This window comes from Vigna umbellata, chromosome 2 (genome assembly GCF_029865625.1).
Source record: "Vigna umbellata cultivar VRB3 chromosome 2, Vumbellata_1.0, whole genome shotgun sequence".
Classification (NCBI taxonomy): Eukaryota; Viridiplantae; Streptophyta; class Magnoliopsida; order Fabales; family Fabaceae; genus Vigna; species Vigna umbellata.
In genome coordinates, this window is record NC_142166.1 from 7,208,761 (window position 1) to 7,229,521 (window position 20,761).

At 32.1% G+C, this 20,761-nt stretch overlaps 2 protein-coding genes across 2 annotated transcripts; both read left to right on the forward strand.

Moving 5' to 3' along the window:
- The first annotated feature begins 9,360 nt into the window (after positions 1-9,360).
- Positions 9,361-16,773, forward strand: LOC124847278 (gamma-soluble NSF attachment protein). Its single transcript, XM_088105942.1, has 9 exons — positions 9,361-9,509; positions 9,974-10,041; positions 10,143-10,227; positions 10,367-10,525; positions 11,815-11,952; positions 13,815-13,893; positions 15,066-15,145; positions 15,397-15,526; positions 16,502-16,773. Exons 1-9 carry the CDS (start codon positions 9,463-9,465, stop codon positions 16,601-16,603), a joined length of 888 nt encoding a protein of 295 aa, XP_087962068.1. The 5' UTR covers positions 9,361-9,462; the 3' UTR covers positions 16,604-16,773.
- A 1,427-nt stretch (positions 16,774-18,200) lies between these two features.
- On the forward strand, positions 18,201-18,903 carry LOC148203294 (FAS1 domain-containing protein SELMODRAFT_448915-like). The gene has a single exon (XM_088106341.1). It carries the CDS (start codon positions 18,201-18,203, stop codon positions 18,852-18,854), a length of 654 nt encoding a protein of 217 aa, XP_087962467.1. The 3' UTR covers positions 18,855-18,903.
- Positions 18,904-20,761: the final 1,858 nt, after the last annotated feature.

A 20,761-nucleotide genomic window follows, 5' to 3' on the forward strand; every position in this document is an offset into this window, starting at 1 on the left:
TTTGTGTTGGCTTTATCATATTTCTTTTAATTTATTTATGAAGTTTATAATTAATCTTTTTTTTTTTAAGTTCTTAATATTTAACCCTACTCATTTGCCAAGAATAACGATGGGAACGGTCCCTATAATAAGTTCTCAAATAAATTATGATATTTTAACAATTTTTTTTAACAATTCGATGATATATTCGTAAAATAGATTAATTATAATGGATCAACTATAAACTACCATGGTTAAAAAAACTTTTTTCTTATATGTTTTAAAATTACACTGCTTTTCAGTATTTTTGTTTTAAAACTTTTGAAAAATAAAAAGTTATGCAATACTTTTGTTAATAAGCATCTTATCTTAATAAAATTATTAAAGGGTTCTGATTTGAGTATAGTTATTTTGTCTGTTAGACAGAACTGAAGCATTAGTAAAGAGAGTAATGAAGACTGAGTTCGAGACAGAAAACCCTCTGTGCTTGGTTAGTAAATGGTTGAAATATCTTGAAAATCATAATTATATTTATTTTATTTTAAAATAAACCTTTAATCTCCCAATGTAATTCTGAATTACGAGATTATTAAGATATTGAATTCTACATACCACATATACTGTTATTTTTATTTCATTTTAAACTAATTCATGATATATTTTAATATACTGTTTTTATATTTCCTTAATTTGTTATGGTAATTTCGTATGTTACGTGTTAAATTAACAAAAATAATCATTTTGACAAAATATAAAAATTAAATCATTTAATAACGCGTAATTATTTGTAAGATGTAGTTATCTTACAAATGTCAGATCACTGCAAATAGACAAAGATGACATATTTAATAAGAGAATAATCACATAAAAAATAATGGTAAAGTAATTGTAGTAAGGTTTTTGCTACCATTAACCGTTTCTTTAATCTACTTTCACCAATGAGTTCAATTAGCTGAAGTTGGATTTCATGGCTTTGCAACATTTTCTCCCTGTGGGATTGGTTGAAGCAAGGCAGAAGAAGAAGATCTTGATGGTGAAAAACGAGAGCAAGGCATAATTGGTGGTAAAGGCACAAGAGGAAGAGATGGCAAAGGAGGCAATTTGGGGAGAGGTGGCAACATTGGAAGTGAAAATGCAGGAGGGTTGAGAAGCACACCAACTGGTTGTTGAAATGACGGTATTGTTGGTAATAAAGGGTTGGGAACATTTTCAATTATAGACTTTGAGAATAGTGGTGGAAACGAAGGTAGATCTGTTGGAAGCTTGTTTTTATGCAGTAACAAGCAGCGACTTGCAAATGAAATCTGAATGTTGGTGTAGAGTAGCACAAGAGCAAAGGTGATCATCAGTTGAAGGTTGGTGAAATTGGAGTCATGATGTGATGTTTGAGTTCATGTACGTTTCAACGAAACTGGGATTTATAGGAGACGAAGAGTATAACATGAAGATGGTTTTTTTCTCCACAAAGAAATTTTGAGGGTAAAATGGGTTTTTTCTTCTTGAGATTCATCTTTCATGCTATTTCTACTTGCTACCTACTTTTTAGGATTGTGCTACTCATGAGTTTGACTATATATATATATATATATATATATATATATATATATATATATATATACGTGCTTACGTATTTATAATTTTTTCCTAAATTACACCAACTTAAATTTTTAGAAGGACGAAATTAACAAGTTACATATTAGGTGCATTTTAAAAGTGTTATAGTTGTACATTATAATTCTTTCAATAAAACGAGTTTTTGTAATTAACAAAAGTGTTATAAAAACATCAATACAAAGTACTATATTTTTATTTATTTTAAAGATGTAAAAGTATAAAATGGTCTCAAAATTTATTATTTAATGCCAAATTAGTTATAAAAGTATAATTAAATGTTAAATTAGTTCTTATGATGATAACTTTTTAACAAAATAGTCTTAAGAAAAAACTTAATATGAGAGTGTATTTACTACATTTTTTAACATTATCCTCGATATGATAATTGTGGTTTTTCATAAGGTTTCTTGTTGAATTTCATTGAAGATTCTCCCTTTGCAAGTCTGGAAACTCTACTTGGATCAAACTCCAACAATTCTATCATTCTGGCTTTCTCTACCAATGCTGGAAACTCTTGTATTTCCAATGGCATAAGTACCTTCTTCAGTTCATGCCTTAGTCCTCCCTCGAATTTTCGACATCTCCATTCTTCTGTGATATTCTGAGTATAAAACCTCGAGAGATAATTAAATTTTACTACGTACTCTTGTACTGATAACCTTCTTTGTTGTAAGGTCAGAAACTCCGCCTCCCTTGCAAATTTTGCACTGTTTGGAAAATATTTTTCCAAGAACCTTATCTTAAAGTTCTCCCAATTCACAGCCTCACACATGAACCGTCATCAACTGTTGCATACTTTCCCACCAATATTCAGCCTCACCCACCAAAAGAAATGATGCATAAGTTAATTTTTGTTCTTCTGAGCAAGTTATTACCCGAAAAATCTTCTCGTTCTGCCTTAGCCAAGAGTCAGCCTCATCAGGAGTAGCCTCCCCATTAAATTTAGTTGGATCATGCCTTAAGAAGTCATTCACGCTAGAATGATTTTGAGGTACTTGATCAACTTGTTGTTGCTGCATCTTTGTCGAGTTTAAATGATTTCTTCAAAAAGATAACAATACAATTTAGCATATGATATCAATTTCCTCCAATAGTCATTTTCATCATAACCATTAATAGTTTTACTAAGAATAATAATTTCACTCCCCATAGTCCCAAAATACTTTCGAAAACCATTGCTCTAATACCATAATGTAACACCCAAATAATTTAAAGGGTATTACTGATAGTAGAGACTAAATTAATTTGATATCTCATATAAACAATCAAACTTTATTTCAATTACTCCAAAGTACAATACCAAACTTACAAACTTTAAACAATATAGTCTTCACCATTGAAATTTCAACTTATAAGTTTTACACAACATAATCTTCCCAATACAAATTTATTCTTTTTACAAAAATCCCTGAAAGTTTTTCCCCGCATCTCTCTCATCTCTAAGCTTTTTCAACCGCATCTGCAACATTATCTAATCACATATAACATGAGTTATATGATCATAGTACAAACAAATAAGGGTAAGCCAACCATATCATAAAATCATTAAACTTGTAATAAAAATATTATAATCATGTATTTCTGCAATTGATAAAATATCATTATTCCGATGTCATTAATTCATCATTATCAAAATCATCTTTCTCATTTCCATAAATCTTACAAGTGTACCATGCTTACTCATGAAGCCTTATGGTCAGACCGCTCTCTGCCTGCTTCCTTAAGCCTCACTTATATACTATGTCTTACTTTCTGAAGCCTTATGGTCAGACCCCTCTCTGCCTGCTTCTATAAAACTTGCGAATCATATGTTTATGTCAAAGCCTTATGGTCAGACCACTTTCTGCCTGCTTTCATAAACCTCAGGTGTCACTTTGCTCATACCAAACTCTCATGGTATAACTCGAACATACTACTCCCGGTAGTAAACATCATTTCATAAGTAATGATTTCTCATATCCACTCCAACATTTCATAAAACCAACAATTCATACCCTCTTATCCACCTAACTCAATCATGTTCATTCTTTAATCATGAATTCATAATAACCCGTTTTGGTATCAATAAATTAAACATATTGCTAGATATCATGCTTCATATTATAAACTCATTTTGCCCATAACGAGTATAACTCAACATATTTTCACCAAACAAAGATCATGGATCAACCAAAATACATCAACATATCTTAGGAACTACATATTAAAGTCTGGGCTCAATGTAATGATAAATAAAATATATATGAAATTTTTACCATGATAATATTATGCATCTACAATCAACTTGTTTTATTTTATTTTCATCCTAGTAGAGATTTTTTTTTTACCCCAATTGGTCACCGGAGAGGACCCAGATGTCTGAACGCATCAAACTCACCTTCGACGCCAGCACATATGACTAGTCACAACTGACTGGACCAGGCCAGGGCTGCTCTATGATCAGGGATGTGCCAACTCAGGTTTTTAAGGTTCCTCTATCCTACCAACAAAGAAAGGCCCTCAATAATTAACAATTGATTTCTTTAAATTATCTACCATGTTCTCTTATGCTCTAAATTTGAAATGCCAAATTTTAATGTGTTCACTTCCTCTCATAGCAACCTCAAACAATATCTGTACATCTATTTAATACCCATATATAAGCTATTTCAGAACCCTTACTTCAGACCTTCCAACAAGATCAATTTCAGCCAACAAACTCATTCAAAACAGATTAAATTCATCACATCACAACATGTACAATTTCACAGTTTCAGTTATCATACCCAATATAATAAAAGTCATAAAATAGTTTCACAAGAGCACACCAGTTCAACATTCATATGCAAATATTTTATAAAATAAATTCATACAAAAATAATTAGCTCCCATTACCATCAAAATAATATTAATATAAAAATTTAGGGGAATCAAGAAGTTGAATCTGGCAGAGCCGGTTAGACAACTTCTAATCCTTCCAAAAATAAAAAATAAACAACTAATAACATACAAATGGCATAACATAATCAACATCACATTTTACAACTATCACACTTGGATATCATCAGAGAAGCATACTCTTATTTAAATTTCAAGATCATACAGAAACCAAACACTCCATATTCAAGATTTAAGATCAGACAAAAGCAGAATATAACATATTCCAGACTCAAGATAATACAAAAGGAAATACTCAAAGTTAGCTCCCCTTACCTCTATTCCAGACTTAGTTTCCTCTTCTCAAACCGTTCTCCGGAAACTTCCAGAATTTCCCCTCTTCAACTAGAATTTCCTCCAACTCTCTTCTCTCACAATTTCTCTAGAATTTTGGTGCAAATCTTCAGCCTCCCCCCCTTGGCTATTTATAGCCAAAAAATTTTACTATTCATTTTTACTATTCATTTTTACTATTCATTTTTACTATTCACTTTTACTATTCATTTTTACTATTCAAAAATTATTTTTTATTCACCATTCTTATCTCTGAATGATTAATTCTACGTGGAGTGTTCTCTTCCACAATTTATTTTAATATATTTTTTTTAACTATTCACTATTCACTATTCACTATTTACTATTCACTATTCACTTTTCTTAAAAAAAAAAATCCTAAATAAGTTATCAAAAATTTGAAGCTCTCCCTCTAGAATTACTATAATTTTATATCCAAAAATTTACATTTTCTATCCATTAAAATTATTATTACTAATAAAATGCTAAAATTTACTATTATAAATATATTTTTTTTTCATGGGTCTTACAAGTAGCTCTTCACTGTTCTCCACTGTTTGGGACATAGGGCAAGTTGCATGTGCCTAGTGTACACTCCTTTACGTTTTCCTCCGTTCATTCTAGCTCTAAGAGCTGTTCTTAGAGCTGAGCAAAGAAATTTCAAGGTAAGGAGAGCTAAGTTTTCTTAAAGTTTATTATTATGAAATGTGAAAATGTGCTGATCTTCGTGCAATTATGTTGTTTGGGTTGAAATTGTGTTTCTAAGATTTGCTGTATGAACTGTATGCTGGAAATTTGTGACTGTGGATTTGGTTGGGCTGAGGTGATATTTGAGATTGATATGTTTGATGTATGCACTATTTTGAGTAAACTGGTAGTGTTTTGGGGTCACTTGAGAGGAAGTGAGGTAGTGGTTTTGGGAAGTAGGGGTTCTGGGCACAATTGGGCTGTGGGGACATCTTAGGCAAGTCATTTGTGACCTGTTAGGATCATAAAACTGGACTAGAATATGTTAGAAGTGGTAAACATCGAAATTGGGTCCTTAAGTTGTGAAAATTGATGTTCAAAAGACAAAACTTGATCTTAATCACTTTAGAATGGTAGTAGGAATGTTCAGAACCATTTAGATGAGTTTAGTCAAGTATAAAACAAGAATTAAGGGTGTTAGAAGTTAGTAAAAATGGTTAGGAATAGTTGGGTTAGGTGTTGTTCATAATTCTGCAGAATTATGCAGTTTCGCAACTAATAACCGTTCGGTCTTAGCGTTCGGTCGTAATAGCGTTCGGTCTTAGTACTCTATCTTGTTGAGCGTTCGGTCTTAGTACTCTGTCTTGTTGAGTGTTCGGTCTTAGCGTCTGTCTTAGCGTTCGGTCTGAGGTGGAGTTCGACCTTAGTGCTCTGTCTTGTTGAGCGTTCGGTCTTAGCGTCTGTCTTAGCGTTCGGTCTGAGGTGGAGTTCGACCTTAGTGATCTGTCTTGCTGAGCGTTCGGTCTTAGCGATTCAGTCGAAATAGCGTTCAGTCTTAGTACTCCATCTTGTTGAGCGTTCGGTCTTAGCGTTTGTCTTAGCGTTCGGTTTGAGGTGGAGTTCGGCCTTAGTGATCTGACTTGCTGAGCGTTCGATCTTAGCGATTCAGTCGAAATAGCGTTCGGTCTTAGTACTCCATCTTGTTGAGCATTCGGTCTTAGCGTCTGTCTTAGCGTTCGGTCTGAGGTGGAGTTCGGCCTTAGTGATCTGCCTTGTTGAGCGTTCGGTCTTAGCGTTCGGTCTTAAGTGGAGTTCGCCTTAGTGATCTGCCTTGTTGAGCGTTCGGTCTTAGCGTTCGGTCTTAAGTGGAGTTCAACCTTAGTGCTCTGTCTTGTTGAGTGTTCGGTCTTAGTGGATGGTCTCAGGTAGCGTTCGGTCTCTTAAAGAGAGTTTGGTCTCTTAAGTAGCGTACAGTCTTAGTGGGTGGTCTTGGTAGCGTTCGGTCTTAGTGGATGGTCTCTTAAGTAGCGTTCGGTCTCAGGTAGCGTTCGGTCTCTCTCAGTGACCGGTCCTGAATAGTGTTCGGTCACTCCTCAATCTTACAATTTATGGACCGTTCGGTCCTGTCCTTTGGGAAGTGAGATTCCGTTCGGTCTCCACCATTCACAGGGTGTTCGATCTTGCCCATTATGGGTTGCTGTTTTCTGTTCGGCCTATATTCCTATTTATCCCAGTATGCCATATTACTTAATTGTTCTAGTTTCTTTAAGGGTTTATGTATGCGTTAACATGTTGGTGTTAAAGTGGAAAATATTAGTATTGGACGTAATTCCATGATCCTCAAGGGGGATACATGGTGGTGCCCTTTCAGTGTGTTTAGAATGATTTGCATGGTAGCTCAGTCTTGGGGGTTTTCCTGACGCTCCAATGGTCCTTCATTCTCAAGTAGAGATGACTGAACCATGTGGTGAGGAGTAGCCTCTAGTCTTGGGTGCTTCCAGTATGGCCCAAGGTGAATGATAACGGATTAACCTCATGAGTGTGGTAGGGTGAAACCCATTGACAATGGCTTTGCAAAGCAGTAGAAGCCACCACAAGTGCATAACCCGCCATAACTCGACAATCATTCTAAGTCCGGACGAGTCAAGTTTAAGTGCAACAATCATGTTTGTATAGTATAGTATATTCGCCTTTACTTGCATGTTGCCTATGACTGTTATAACATGATTTTTATATCTAGCTCACCCTTGCTTGTGTGTTTGTGTTTGCTTGGGTATGCTTTCTTTTGCAATGATCATCCACTTGGATGTGAGCAGAGATGGATGAGGTGCCTCTAGAGCAGGCTTTAGAGGAAGGCGATGCTGCGACTTAGTCTCTTTAGGACTCTCTTAGTATTTCTTGTATTTTGAATTACTATTTAGTTGTTAAGGATTTTTCCGGTGATTCCTATCCTTTTGAAACACTCTACTTGTGTTTAAGTTTTAAATTATGCCTTATTCTGGGATGACTGTAAGCTTAACTACTTTGTTTACAGTCTACTCTATCTATTCTCTTTTATTTAAACGTGGACTTACTATGTTATATGCTTCTATATAATCTGGGATGTTACAAGTTAAGCTTAATTTATTTCTAAAGATAAGTTTAGAAAAATGAATTTGAAAGGAGAAAAAGGTAAAAATAAGTTTGGATTGAGAAAAATATGATAAGAAAAAAAGAAAATGGGAGAAAATATATATGAAAGTTAATGAATTATGAGATGAGTTTGATAAATTAAAAAATTTAGATGATTATCATTTTATCTTTGTTCATAAAAAATAATTTAAAATAAAATATAATTAGTGTAAATTATTTTAAAATAAAATGTGAATAATTAAAAAAGTTAAAATTGATAAAAATATACTGAAATAAAATGGGATTAGTAGAAATTAAGTTAAAAAACTATTGTTATTATTATTATTATTACAAATAATATTATTGTAAGGGTTAATTATAATTTAGATTAAATATGTTTTTGTTCTTTTATTTTTAAGTGAAAATCGAAATTAATTCATTTTTAAAATTTTGATCCAAGTCAGTCCCTCAACTTTAAAGATGTGTGAATTTAATTATTTTAATAAATTTTTGTTAAATTTATTTGATGTTTCAAAAACATTTCATAATAATATTTGATATAATTTTAGGATAGGAGCTTTAGAAAAACCTCCCTTGGGGTTAAAAAGAAAAATAATACCTCTATTATATTGTTTGATATATTTTTTTTTCAATGTTAGTTGAAACATTTAAAACTTAAAATAAATTTAATAAAATTTGGTTAAAAAGGTTAAATTCATGTAAAAAAACTAGATTAGTTCAAAATTTTAAAAAGAACTAATTGTAATTTTTATTGAATGTTAAAGAATAAAAACATATTTAATTTTTATAATTTATGTAAACTATAATGTAATTTTGAATTTTATTTTTATAAAAAATATTACATAAATATAATTCTCATAGTTTATCAATTACTAATGTATACAAAACTTTTTATGACAAGTATTGATAGCGAAAACCTATCATAATATAATAAATCTAACTTACTGTAAAATTAAATCTTTTTTTATCACGTAAGTCCAGCTTACTTGTTAATTAAATAATAATGTAAAATAATAAATAATAAATCACCATCTAAATATACAAACTAGTGGTATATTAGATTTTAAAAATTCAACAAATTTGATTTTGTCCTTAAAAGTGTATCTCATTGTTAAATTCTTGGAAATCATTTTGTCATTAAATTGTAATGTTTGACATCTACTTTGGCACTAATTTATATTTTAGTACGGTGGATATGAGGATGAATTGTAAAGTTTAGAAATCAATTATTCTTCTTACACAACAAGTACTAAATCATATTATGTCGGTTCTTTTATATTCTCATTAACTTACACATTCAAAGAATGAAATAGTAATAATTAAATATTTTAATTGGTTAAATTCTCTTAACAAAATTTGTTAAATTTTTTTTTTCTGCATGAAATTTGTTAAACTGTTATAGGACCGAAGAGCTCAATATTTTATTTTTGTTTATTTAATTACGAGCCACGTGGTAAGTTGTGGGTGGACCCAAAGAAGCGTGTTAGCAGGGTGAGTTCGCTCGCACACTTGAATCGGAGGGACTGCAGAAGACGCACACAAGCACGCAATCGACCAACTATGGCGGCTTCTGATCCCAACAAGTTGCTAGCCAAAGCTGATAAGCTGTATGTTCATCTTCTCTTTTCATTCTCTTTTCCTTCTTTTCTCTTCAAATCAATTTAGCAATTTCATTTTCAAATGCATTGTCGATTTCGCTGCTGATAGATTTAAATTTTGAATCGTCTGCGTTTTCTCTGCACCAATCTTATGTAATCCATGTTTTTTTTTTTTAATTTTTATGAAACAAGTTGTTTTAACAGCAGCACACAATTTCTGTTTCTTAGGTTGATTTGTCCTAATGATGTTGAAATCATACTGGTAATGACATTGGTATCGATCGAGTGCCTTTGTGCTTGTGGATTTCATTAATTTGATTCTGTTTTTAAGTTGTGTGAATGAATAAGCTCTCACTGCACTGTACTTCTTATTCTCAATATGATTTATTTGTGATTAAGCCCGTTGATTCCAGGGCATTGTACTTACGTTTTTTTTTCCATGTATGCTACCTTATATTTATTTTTCAATGCAGAACAACACTCAGTCTCACGAGGTGGAGTGCGGATTGGAAAAGTGCTACTGCTCTTTATGAGCAGGCAGGTAAAGTATTCAAGCTTCCTTAATATTTGATTCTTGGTGCTAAAGGAAATTTTGGAGACAAGATTGGTTGATGGGAATCTGATAAACTCTTTCTGTTTCAGCTAATGGGTTTCGAGTTGCCAGGAACCATGAGAAAGCCAAAATAGCATATGAGAAAGCTTCAAAAGGACAAGAGATGCTTTCATCGTATCCTTATATCATATGATTTATGGTTTCCTTCTTCCTTTTATTCCATAAAGGAGAAAAAAATATTACTATACTATAGAGTGTTATTAGATTCACTATGTTAATCTGTCTCTATGTCTTTCCTTGACAAGTAAACCAGACCTTGGGATGCAGCTAAGCACATGGAATCTGCCGCAGCTTTGGCAAAGGATCTAAGTAATTGGCAGGAAGTTGGGGACTTCTATCGAAAGGCATCTGAATTGTACATGGAGTGTGGGAGACCACAACCTGCATCAGATGCCCTTGCAAAGGCAGCCCGGTAAATAGATTGTTTCCTTTACCCCGTTGCTTTACAACAAAATTCTATGCTTTATTTTAGTTGTTATTGTTTTTATTATTGTTAACTAACTTGCCACCAACTTCTTATGAAATTCATAATGTGGAAGCCCTAATGAGTGGTACACAGTAGCTTACGTCTATCCCTTGTGAAGATATAGGAAGCTAAAACATTGTTGTAGTGTGATGTAAATAGCGGATTACGAAGATAAAAATATCCTCAACATCTCCATAGTGATTAAGAGAAAATATTTTTAACATATTTATTTCTTTATTTAAAAGAGTTTGATCATCATAAATAAAGGAGATGAAAACGTAATCAGTGTGATTGTTATTGGTAAATTCTTTATTTTCTTACATAGTTATATAAGTGGGAGCAAGTATCACTTTTTAAGTTGGTTTTATGAGACTGAGTTAAACATAAAATCCACTTTTAAATATGATATTACAGCCTGTTCTAGCAACGTCTGTTGTGCCTATTGTTAGACCATTGACAAATATGTAGTCCTATGCTTGAGTTGTTTAGTTTTCTGTGTAAGAAGATGTGTTGGAGGTTCCACATTCTCCAGAAATATGAGCAAATTATATTATATAAGTGGGTGCAAACCTTATCTCACAAGTTGGTTTTGCGATGTTGAGGTATACATAAAGTTTACTTTCTAAGATAGTGTGTATTTTAGAGTCCTTTTATACATTTTTTTAGTTGTTTATATAGAAGGCTAAAAATGTTTAATTCATAAAGCGTTAGTCACTTTTGAAAATCTGCTTCTATCCCATTTGGATTGCTTTGGGATGAATTTTTATGTGGCCTCTCTTTGGTGAGCTGCTGTGATTGTGTCTAAAGGGCTTCCATTTCATATATGATATTGGTTCTACTTTCATGATTTTTTCAAGTTCTCAACATGTTTCCTGCTGTTTTAATCATAGCCATGTTCCTTCCCCTTTTCTCTTTAATACCTTATCTTTCTACTAAGGAAGAGTTGACATCAATAGTTTTTTTCAGTGAATGGCTACTGAAAGCAAAACCTTAGTTGGAGGCAATAGAAAATATTAGAAGTCATGCGTACAAGTCTGCTAAATTTAACACATAATGACTTTCATATCATATTTATCTCATTATGTACTGCAGTTCAGCAGAATGGAGATGGTGTATGTAAAAAAACACTAATCAATGCATATATTACGTCTGTATATACAATACTGTATGACTGTCTATATATATCATTTCATCACTATCAATACATTTCATAATACCTTCCCCATTCTCTGTAGTGCTTTGGAAGATAGCATGCCTGAAGAAGCGATTCAGCTATATACAGATGCTTGTACAGCTCTTGAAGACGATGGAAGAGAACAAATGGCCTTTGACCTATATCGTGCTGCTGCTAATGTTTATATAAAACTTCAAAAGTAAGTTTTATTAGAACTTAAAAGTTGAGGCCTTACATTTTGATGGTACTTAGAGTATGAAGGAAACTTATCTTCCACTGTTTTTCCATTGATTTGTTTTACTTTTGTATGTTGGCATTGCTGACACAGCATAAGTTGAATATTATAGTTGAATATTATAGTTGAATATTATAGTTGAATATTATAGTTGACTCTTAAAAAGCACAATGTAACGAGTTTACTATTTCATTAAACGAGGAGCCCTACTCTACAAGATCCTTAAGTAAAAGGCTCTTTGCATCTGCTTTATCTACCATGTCCATAAATGTCATTATCCTGCAGAAATGTTTATATTTACATTCTGTTAATTTCATGCCTATTAATGTTCAACTTGTTGCATGTGATGTATTATAAATGTGATTGAGATGTTGTAATCAAATTGAAATAGAATGATAAATAATTTAAGGCCCAAAAGTCGGGGTCTGGAGAGCTGGTGAATTGGAGTTTCTAAGTATGTAAGGCTTCCAATCACTTTCTAGCAATGATGATAAAGGAACATAATGGGGACAATTTGGCAGTTTGGGTGCTGTGAATTACAATGCCGAGTTTGGGAAAAGCTTACTTAGGAATTCTACGGTGTTGGTTTAGGTGATACTTCATTCTTCATTCTAAAAATCACTGATTAAAAGAAGACTTATTATGACTGAATTCTAAATCTGTCTAGAATGAAGACATTTATCACAAAAAAAAAACTTGTGAGACGTGAAGATTTTTCACAAGATAGACTCTGGTTTCAACTAAGCTGAGGGCCACCTCTACTTTTTGAATTCACACCCAACTGAAACAAGTAATCAATATCTAATCTAAGACATTTACTAAAATAACATGAAAAACAGGAAATCAAGAAGACTAGAAGTTTGTTTAACCACACCAAGCACATCTGACACCCACAACATACTATTGGGATGTAAAAATAGTTTATGAAAGAGTTGAATGGTTATTGTTAGGATATTTATCCTAATTTATCATGATTATATTGTGTCAAGGGTTACCCTATTTATCATGATTATATTGTGTCTAGGATTATCCTATTTATCATGATTATATTGTGTCTAGGATTACCCTATTTATCATGTACTTTTGTATCGATTTATTCTTATAAATAGAATATTATGAGAGGGATCAATCAAGCCCTCTAGAATTATTTTACAGTTTAATTCTCAAGTGTTATCTTGCATTCAAAGGAGGTCACAACACGCTTTACTTCCTACCTTAAGCTTATCGTTTTCTTTATGCACTTGCATATTGTTTTTCTCTTTCCTATAGTAGTTTCTTTGTTCAACACTTCTTTTGGCACTTTGAGTTTTTTGGAGTTTAGGATGAGCTCTAGATTCTTGGACCAGCTCTTGTTAATTACCTTTTCTTGTTTTGGTAGAAGTAAAGAAGCAATTTTTTGGGTAAATATGAAATTTATGCTAATGTTTGGGGCAGTTGGCTATGTGTGTGCACATCTTTTATTGAGATTTCTTTGAATGAGTAATTTCTCTAGGAGAAGATTAGTCATTTGGTTTCGAGTTGATGTAAAGTTTGTGATCTTCTAATAGGGGTGTCCCTTATAGATAGGGATTGGGAAACTCTATTGGTTGATTTTCCCCTTTTTTCATCCCAGGAGGGATTCTTATAGAAAACCTTCTCTTTTTTTCTTTTTGTATAAAAAGAAATATGTCAACCAGTTAGGCAGAAACCACTACTTTTGGAAGCTAAATTGATGCTTTTTGCATAATGTTAATACAGAGATTGTTTTCATTAGTGCAAATTCTGAACGTTTCAATTCTTCTATTTTGACTTGCATATTTTGTTGGGTTTGTTTTCTTAATGCACAGATATACAGATGCAGCATCTTTCATGTTGAGATTGGGCTTGGCAGCTGACAAGTGTAATGCTACCAATAGCCAGAGCAAGGTTTGGAATATTTTTATTCTTGTATTCTGTATCATAAATCATATCTTATCATCAGAGATTTCAAAAAGAAAATAACTGGTAATAGAGAGGCCTTCTGAACAGATATGCTGGAACCTTGTAAGTATGAGAATAAGAAATCCTTGAGAGAAAAAGAAGACAACCGAAATAAAGTTTAAGAGTGTGTTTAGCTGGCATTTTTCCTCCTTAACCCTTTGTTCACTTGAATGGATTTGGGAGAGGTGATTGAGTGGATTTGAGAGGATTTGAAGATAAATTTTGTTGTTGTTTATTTGAGTGAATTTGGATGTAAGTGAAAGTGAATTTGGAAGCAACGTTTATGAGAATTAATATAAGATTTGATTGATGTGACAGATTAAACAAAATTATTTCCAAATCCACTCTCACCTATTTCCAAATCCATTTAAATAAACAAAAAAAAATTATTTTCAAATCCTCTATTCATTCAATTACTCTCCCCCAAATCCATTCAAGTGAACAAAATCTAAAAGAAGTTAGACAGCCTTAAAAGTTTGTCAAACAATTTTTAGAGAACTTAAAAGTAGATTTAACGTCAAAAAATTGGGTCAAATGAACCTTAAAGGGAAACAAAAAAGAAGACTGAAAACAAGCTAAGTAAAATAATATTTTAAATTTTTTACACCAAGTTGGTTTTGGACTAATAGCTGATGTTTAGATTGCATGCATTGTGTTTCTTTTTAGGTTCACCTCTCCAAGTTAATCCTTTCACTAATAAAATCTGAGGCTAAATTTCATGTTCCTTAGTCTGGACACAGTTATACTCTACCATGAAATGTGCTTAGCATTGTTATAATCTTTTAGATTCTCCAGAACTGCACTGCATGATGTATTATAAATATCTAGAATCAGAGCAGCGGGCACTGTAATTCATCATTCTGCTTGTATTAAGAACATACGAATTAGCACTTGGAAACTTTGATGCAAGTTGAAGGCAATGGATTAGCTTCCTTTGTTTGAATATTGTTGACTAAATTATTTCTTTGAAACTCTTCCTGTTGTGCTTGGTTTTATTCCACATGTTTATGTGGCCAGGTCCAAGGCTAGAAATAAGAGAGTTGTGTCAGACAGTAGAAGGCAGAATTTCTAATGTATTAATTTGTGATAAACTTCTCATGTTCCTTGTCATATTGCAGGCGTATCTCAGTGCAATTGTTATCTACCTTTATGCTGATGACTTTAAGCAAGCTGAGAAGTGCTATAATGACTGTTCTCAGTAAGTTTCTGACTCCTTGTAATTCTGCTAAGTGGCTGCAAACTCAAACAGTGTGATATGGATCATTATAGCTTTGAATTTGTCATCATTGTTTTTGTTGATGTCCCTGCTATTGTTTTTTTTTTCTTTTTATTTCCACTAAGTTTTTCTAGTTCCTAGCATAACTCACGGTAAAGTTTCTGCTTTTAGAAAATGGAGACCTTTTTAAATTGATGACTAAAGGGCATAATAAATGTTTGTGGTGTCTCTAGGGTTGATGCTTTTCTCAGAAGTGACCAGAATCGTTGTGCTAGCAAGCTACTTGCTGCCTACACAGATGGAGATGTTGAAGAAATCAAACGTATTGCTCAGTCGAGTGGTATTTCACATCTTGACCATGTGGTAAGTGATTTAGAACATGAGTTCTTATGGAACAAGAGTTAAGTGAATGTAAAACATAATGAATACAATCTAGCCGTAGAAACTTGAGGGCTTGTTGTCTTGATACTAGGTTTTCCTTTTATTGAATCCATAAATTAAATAAACCCCAGATTTAATCCAGTTTTTTTATTTTCCGGTTGGTTTTAAGGGTTACCTGCTATAGTAACTTGATGATCTTGTTGCCCCGTACATTACTTTGCTTAAAATCTCTTAACCCTTGAATGTATAATTCGTGGAAACAGTATGTCGTTAGACTTGTTTGATAGCATAACCAAATTACCAGATCCAAAGTAAATTGTAAAAGGGGGAAAGACAACTAGTTTTATATCAACCAGGTTACCAGAGCCAAAGTAAATGTATGGGGGAAACAGCTGATACCTGCTGTCTATTCTGAAAACTCCTGGCTTGGCTTCAGAGTTTTTTTTTTTGTAAACTCTACTCTCGCAATTCTGAGGAATACGGCCGTCCTATGTTCCAAGGTGCCTCGGTTCTTGACATACAACCTGAGTCTCCTCAGTTTATTTATTGTACGTCCTGAACATTGTTTCTTTCTTCACTCTATCTGTATCCTCCTATAGCCCATGGAGCACAATGCATCTGTAAACTACTTTGATGATGACTCAGTTCAACATTTCTTCTCGTACTGTTTCACACAATCTGTCAGTTCAGTGGCCATCTTCATAACAAGAAAACATTACTTTTCATGAAGCTTCTCATGGTTTCAGCTGTTGTTGTTTCTTTCTATGCTTTCACCTGTCCTCTTTTTTTAACCTGCCCCTTGTTTGACATCCTATTTTTGCCATTATCAACTGTTTGCAAATTTTATGCGACATACACAATCTTTAACCAGTAGCTACTGATGCTATTACTTTTATTGATGGAGTTTATATATGTGGACTTAACTTTTCATGACACTTTGGAGTGCATTGTCTGCAGATCATTAGGCTTGCGAGGAAACTTCCAACAGGTGACGTGAATGCATTAAAGGCTAAGAATGCTGCTGAAGAAGATGACCTCGATGAAGACGATCTGACTTAAACTCTGGTTGTGTTCTTATATGTGTTTATTTATAGGAGTGTTGATGAACCTATTTCAATTTGACGAGTAAATTGAATTGATCAGTATATATTGGTTTTTGTATAAAAATATTTTGTTTTCTTGCGTGTAATGCAGTGCAGGTAATAAGAGGAGAGCTATTTTTTTTTTCACATGTTTTTTTATTTATACGTGTGATGTTAATACTTCAAATTAGACATCTGACCACTCAATGTCACTTTAATAGATTTAATCTGATAGAAAGATTAAATCATTTAATTACAATACTAAGATGAATTTATAAATTGAAACTTTAAATCTCATATTTTATTAGAGAAAGTAATTGATTTGAATTCATTTAATGATGAGATGGGTCACCTTTCTTACAGAGTTTTTAAGTGATTAGTTTGTTTAAATAATAATTCAATCCTTTGCAAAATTGATTTCATCAAATTATGTTTTGGGTTATTCAATTAATAAAATTTAGTTTGCTTTTGTTCTAAGTTTTAATAAGGTCTAATTGGTAACTATTAGTCTTTTGGAAGACAAAACAATGTATAGCTGAACGTGTTTAGCTAAATAATATATGGAAGAATACAGTATGTTGGATTAACCTAATTCAAGCTTTTCTTAACGCCTTGATTTGATGAATTATGTGAGTATGGTTATTTAAGTTGAAAGCTAATTCAACCTTGTCATATTTCAATAGGTTAAGCGAGTTTACCCATGACTTCAACCCATCTTTACATTTCTACCAATTCTTAATCGACAAATAAAGTTATAACTTCCTGAAAAATGAAGTTAACACATTAAAAACTAACATTCTATTTATGTAATGCATGTGTTATTTTTTTATAACAAAAATAATAAAATTATAATTATAAAAATAAACATAAATAATTTTTACAATTTAATTATAGATAATTTTTATTATTCTGTAAATAATTTTTATTTATTTAATAGATGATTTTTATATATTTAATTTTTAAAAATAGTTAAATTAAAAAAAAACCAGTTAAATTTAAAAAGTCAGCTGAATTTAAATAAAAAGAAAAAAAAGGAAGTGAACATAAAAAAGAGTATATAAAAAATCGTTCTTTATATAAGTGTAGGTATATAGAAAGTAGTTAAAAAAACTAAATACCAAAATGAACTCAATCCATCCCTTAGAAAATAAAAGATAAGACACTCGAGTACGTTCATTGAAATATAATTATATAAGTGATAAAAACAGATACAGTAGAGAAAAATAAGAAAGAAAAAGGTAGATAAAGTTTTTTAGGCATTTATTATTATTTTTCAATTAGAATGATTATTTCACTTCCTTAACTTACATTTGATTTTACCATAAATTTATATTATAAGGAAAATTGCTAAGATGGATAGAAAAAATAAAGAAGTATCTGAGAAGTTGCATTGAATTCTTGCTAAAAGTATTAACTATTTGTGGGAAAAAATAGAATGAAATACAGACACAAATTGAGTGCTCCATTTTTGTTAAGGGAACTAAACAGAGATTTATTGATAAATATGATTAAATGGTTAATGAAAAACCCTTATTCTTTCTTCTTTTCCAAGAAACACCATCTTCCTCACAATCATGCAAAACCTCATATTCTTCATCCTCATTCTAATAATGGTGGACCCCACATCTTCAACACCCTCTCCACCAACACAACAAATCAACAACATTCTCGATGCGCTTATAGGTGCAACCGACTTCAGCGCCTGGGTCTCCATCCTCTCCTCCGCCAACGGCACCCTCCTTCCGCTCAGCGCCACCCTCTTCATCCCACGCGACGCCGCCCTCGACCGTCCTCCGCCGGATCCCCTCCTACTCCCCTATCACGTCGTCCCCCAGCGCCTCCCCTTCTCCGACCTCCTCCTCCTGCCCCGCCGCGCCCGCCTCCCTACCCTCCTCGCCGCCAAAACCATCTCCGTCACCGACAACTCCCCCGCCAACTTCTCCCTCGACCACACTCCCCTCACCCACCCCGACCTCTTCTCCACCCCTTCCCTCGCCGTCCACGGCGTCCAGTCCTTCCTCGACTACTCTCTCTTCGGCGACGGCCTCCCGCCCTCGCCTCCTCCCCCCGCTGGCCACTCCGTCGACTCCTTCTGGAACTCAGGCGCGTCCTCCTCCGGCTCCCGCCTCAACGGCGTCGTTATGCTACCCCTCTTCTCCTTCGTTCTTCCACTGCTACTATGCCAAGGTTTTTCAATCTCTCGATTTCAAGAATATTCAAGAAATTGAGTGAGCTTTCGAAAACTATGATAACATTGGTTAGTTTCTTCGATTTCTACTTCTCTGATGAACAACATTTCTTACTAATTTCAAGAAACTTTCTTAAGTTTTTTCAGATTTCCATTAGAAATTACGTCTTCGTTTCTTTAGTTCTGCATGCACTACTTTTTTTTTGTGGGTCCCACTTCCCTTGTTCTCTCGTACTTTTAGCATTCAAAATTGAAACTAAGGATTGTTAAGTAATTTACTTTTTCAATTTTTTTAATTTAATAATAAATTATTTCAATTTATCTAAATAAGACCGCTATTAGTTTCTTTAGCATAAAAATAAATTTTCGACAAAAGATTGATGACGAAGCTTTTATTGATCTTTATCATGTGTAATAGTAAATGATATATATATATATATATATATATATATATATTTTAATTACGAAAATGAGATAGTTTGTAATTTTCGAATTTTTCATAATTACGTTTTTTTCATCATTAGTTAAATGTGTTATACTCAAATACTTACTAAGTTACGCTGATAAATTAATTTTTTTACAAAAAATAAAAAAATAGTTAAGCTATAATAAATGAGATAAATTACAGAATTTATTTTTTTAGCAGCACAAACATAAGTTTTTAACTATGTTTTCTTAAATAAATAAGTCAACTTCTAACAACAATTTTTTTTTTTCACAAAATTCAAGTCTAACATAAAAAATTCGACTTGATTCAATTATCGAATGGAGAGGGTGCTCACCTTATTAATTGATATCTTTTACAAGCTACTTTCAATTCATATTTTAAAATAATAACTTTATTATTTTTTAATTTTAAGATGTTTTCTCTATTGTATTTACTAACTTGTAAATATTTAACTTATTTAAATTTTAATACACTTCATAAATAAAGGCAATGAATTCTGATTTTAATATTTTCGTATTTTTTTCTTAATTTTTGCTTTTGATAATATGTAAAACATTTTGGATAATTAATCAATCCGATGTCACTGTTGATCTATAAGATAAAACTTTATATATATATATATATATATATATATATATATATATATATATATATATATATATATATATATAATCCACAATTTGTTTTCCTTCCAAATAGCTATTTATTTTCATCGATAACATTTAAATTATCTAACAATTTCACACATTATATAAATTTTTTCTAAATTTACTAAGAAAATATGAGATGTCTTTAGACCATCCAAACCAAAATCTAAGCATAATAAAATTTTACTTAAAACCACACAATTAATATTAAAAATATATAATTATCCAAGCACTTAGATTTAAAACTCTCAATGAATTCTTTAAAGAATGTTGTGTAATGTGTTTGTAGACAATCCAATCACTAATATTTATTTAGTATTTGATACATGTTTAATAAAGTGAATACAATGTTTCCATATTCGTGTTTAGTTGGACATAATCTCAATTATAATCCTTATCTCGATTGCATATTATTCTGCCAATCCCATTTAATTAATTGAAAAACTTAGAATAAAAGAGAAAGTGGACCTAAATTAGTTTTGAATACAATACGACAATATAGTTCAAATTTAATATTTCAAAATTTATATTTATTTAATCTTTTAATTTCTTCTGTGTCAATCGGATGCAAATTTATATCCAGATAATATAGTAAGAAATTGAATTTATGTGATATTGTTGTAGTTTTTCTTACTATAATGATGTAATTATTTACATATTTTACATAAATAGATATATTTTAAGTAAATTACGAAGATGGACAAATAAAGACAATCGTCTATAAAAGGTTATTCTATTTTTTTTTTGTCTTTCTCTAATTGTTTTAATAAAATAAAGAAAAAAAGTAGAACAATCCTAAAATTAAACAAGATTTGTTCATTTTGGAATTATGCTCGGACTCAGGATTTGTCC

Excerpts from the sequence above, each read along its gene's own strand:
- LOC124847278 (XM_088105942.1), top strand. The coding sequence starts at position 9,463 with ATGGCGGCTTCTGATCCCAACAAGTTGCTAGCCAAAGCTGATAAGCT. Across the intron at positions 10,228-10,366 it reads GGACAAGAGATGCTTTCATC|ACCTTGGGATGCAGCTAAGC; the intron begins GTATCCTTATAT and ends CAAGTAAACCAG. Across the intron at positions 15,527-16,501 it reads TTTCACATCTTGACCATGTG|ATCATTAGGCTTGCGAGGAA; the intron begins GTAAGTGATTTA and ends CATTGTCTGCAG.
- LOC148203294 (XM_088106341.1), top strand. The coding sequence starts at position 18,201 with ATGCAAAACCTCATATTCTTCATCCTCATTCTAATAATGGTGGACCCC.